This window comes from Dendropsophus ebraccatus, chromosome 13 (assembly GCF_027789765.1).
Source record: "Dendropsophus ebraccatus isolate aDenEbr1 chromosome 13, aDenEbr1.pat, whole genome shotgun sequence".
Classification (NCBI taxonomy): domain Eukaryota; kingdom Metazoa; phylum Chordata; class Amphibia; order Anura; family Hylidae; genus Dendropsophus; species Dendropsophus ebraccatus.
This window is the reverse complement of record NC_091466.1, coordinates 23,150,817-23,153,872: the sequence shown is the minus strand read 5'-3', so window position 1 is coordinate 23,153,872 and position 3,056 is coordinate 23,150,817. Positions and strand designations below refer to the sequence as shown.

The following is a 3,056-nucleotide window of genomic DNA, read 5'->3' as shown; positions in this document are numbered from 1 at the left end:
TTTTTCAATTTCACCACACTATGAATTTTTTTCTGGTTTCGCAGTGTACTTTATGCAAAAATTCAGCCTGTGATTGCAAAGTACAATTAGTGACGCAAAAAATAAGGGCTCATGTGGGTTTCTAGGTGGAAAAATGCAAGTGCTATGGCCTTTGATGCACAAGGAGGAAAAAACGAAAACGCAAAAATCGAAATTGGCTCTCTCCTTAAGGGGTTAAAGTGTCGTTTTCTTTAAACTGTCGTTATAATTTTCAAAATCTAAATTAACAGTAGATGTGATATAAAGCAAGTTTGCAATTTACGTTTATTTTTTATTTTTTAAGTTATCATGGAAAACACAGCTCTTTTCTAACTTTTTTTTCTCAAAAAACAGGAAACAGTCAGAACTCAGGAAGTCCTGTGTTTTCCAGGCTATCTGAGCACTCACAGAGAAGGCAGTCATGTGACTGATGGACACATTAAGCCGTGACTCTCTGTACTGGCCGAAATTCCTGTGTTTACTCTATTTTATTCTACCAGCACAATCAGAAAATCTGCCTTCAGGAGACTGGACCTGGATTTCTGATAAGTTCAGCTTTGTTTTACAGTATGATCACAACAACAAAAAATAATGAATGTATATGGAAAACTTGCTTTATATCACATCTACTGCTGATTGAGATTTTAAAAGTTATAACGACAGTGACACTTTAAGGTTAACAGGTTCCCAATAACACCATTAAAGTAAATTACCAATAGGAATATTATTCCCTATTGCATTAATTACCTTTTCAAATAAAGATTATAAAAGAGGAATGTCTGGCTTACATATTTTAGTATATGCAGTAAGATGATAAATTATTAGGGTTGCTTTTTTCTGCATGTACTGTGTTTGTTTCCGTCAGTACCAAATGCGTGAAAAGTCTCTATATTTACACATGCAGCAAATTGAGTGTTTTACCTCGAAAGTCAGTCTTTTGTATTCTATTCAGAAGGCTAATACCACATAAATACAGAAAATTCTATTCTTAACTTTTTTTTTTTTTAAGGAAGCTATACAAAATTTATCCTTTCTAAGATGCAATACTAAAGTTTTAATTTTTAAACAGATTGCTTTAAATATTTTTAACCTGACTTAAACTCTTCCAATGACTCAGTGTATGTTAAAGAACTTAAATTTGCTTTAAGCGTGCTTAAAATATGAAATACAGCTCTAGTGTGATGTTAATAAATGGTTATTTACAGCTTTAAAACTGATACAGCCTAAAGGAAAAAAAATCACAGTTGGGGTGTACTTTTTTTTTGTTGTTGCTTTTTCTTCTTCCAAAATGCATGTCCTTGAGCTAAATTGCTCATTTTTGAATTCAGAATTGGTTTCCTGGTTCCTCCCGATTACAAAATATTACAAGAAACTTTAACCCCTTAATGACCAAGCAATTTTCTTACTTTTTCGTCATCGCCCCTCCAAGAGTAACACCTTTATTTTAATTTTTTTTTATTTTAGCCATATTTAGCCATTTTAGCCAGACAATTTTACTTTCTATTGGCGCCATTTTGGGAATGATGTAATTTATTAATGAAATATTATTAACCCTTTTTGAGGGGGATAATGGAAAAATGTAATTTCTTTTTATTTTGCATATTAAACTTACGCTATTCGACTGGTTGTGGCCTAATGTTTTGGGGGAAGATTTATAGTTTTGATTAATACCATTTCTTTTTTAAATATGAATTTTTGATATCTTTTATGTAATTTTTTTTCAAGGTGGATTGACAAAATATAGCAATTCGGTTTATATTTTATTCTGTTTTTTTTTTTTGTTTTTTTTTGCAGTGTTTACCACACTATATAATTGACGGCATAGTTTTATCGATATGGCAATAGATGTGTAATAAATTTTCATTTTCTTAGTGGGCAGGGGGTAAGATTGTAGTGCAGCCTATTGTAGCTGTCAGCACTTTGCTGAGAACCTAAACTACCATGTCTCTGAATATACTTATTCCGATCACGGCATTAAAAAAGTGTATGTATCAGAATAAAGCCTTAGCGACTGCCTTAAACAAGGAGTATTTGCGTCCACAAAGTGGTTAATATTTACTTGTATCTTTCTGCATTTATATTACTTTGTTCATTTTATTACAGCCACAATGCAACACGTCAACAGAACTACCGTGAACATGTTTTTTCTTTTGGGGTTTTCCCACTTCCACTCGTTTGAGCAGTTACTCTTTTATGTTGTTTTTTTTGCCTACATTACTTGCATCTTTGGAAACGTTACTATTATTTTATTAGTCAAATCTGAGCCTTCTCTTCATTCTCCTATGTACTTCTTCATCTGTGTATTTACTGTTTTAGATACAATGATAGTCTCAGTAACAATTCCAAAACTGTTAAGTATCCTCATTAAGGCTAATAAGACCATCTCCTTCTTAGGTTGCTTTGTCCAGATGTATGCCTTCAATGCCTTAGGAGAAACAGAGTGCTTTCTGCTGGCTTTAATGGTTTTTGACCGATATTTAGCCATTAATAATCCATTGCGTTATTCAACCATAATGAACAGTCGATTCTGTCCTAGACTGGCAGCCCTGCCGTGGCTTCTTGGTTTTATTACCTCTTTTTTTCCTACAATTTTTACTTTTTTGTTGGACTTCTGTGGACCAAATGAAGTTGACCATTTCTTTTGTGATTTTGCACCATTACAAAGTCTAGCTTGTTCAGACACTTTTATTAGTAATATGACTACCAGTTTGGCAGCTGTTGTTGCAACTGTTTTACCTTTTTTTATTATCTTGGGGCTTTACATGCAAATCATATACACTGTGTTGAAAATTGACCAAAAGGGGACTAAAACAAAGGTCTTTTCAACTTGCTCATCCCATCTCATCGTAGCATTTCTGGCTTATGGTTCAGCTATTATTGTGTATGTCAAGCCTAAAGGAAGTCACTATAACAAGTTCCTTGCCCTCACATACACGGTGGTAACACCCATACTAAACCCTTTTATTTATACGTTTAGAAATAAAGAGATTAAGAATGCATTGAGAAAAGTAACTAGACATATTGTTAGCAATATATGA

General features: G+C 33.1%; 1 protein-coding gene across 1 annotated transcript; it reads left to right on the top strand.

Annotated features, from left to right (window-relative positions):
- Nucleotides 1-2,126: 2,126 nt before the first annotated feature.
- Nucleotides 2,127-3,056, top strand: LOC138770504 (olfactory receptor 11L1-like). The gene has a single exon (XM_069949609.1). The coding sequence runs from the start codon at nt 2,127-2,129 to the stop codon at nt 3,054-3,056; it is 930 nt and encodes a 309-aa protein (XP_069805710.1).

Bases quoted from the DNA above. Each gene is read 5' to 3' on its own strand.
- LOC138770504 (XM_069949609.1), top strand. From the start codon at position 2,127: ATGCAACACGTCAACAGAACTACCGTGAACATGTTTTTTCTTTTGGGG.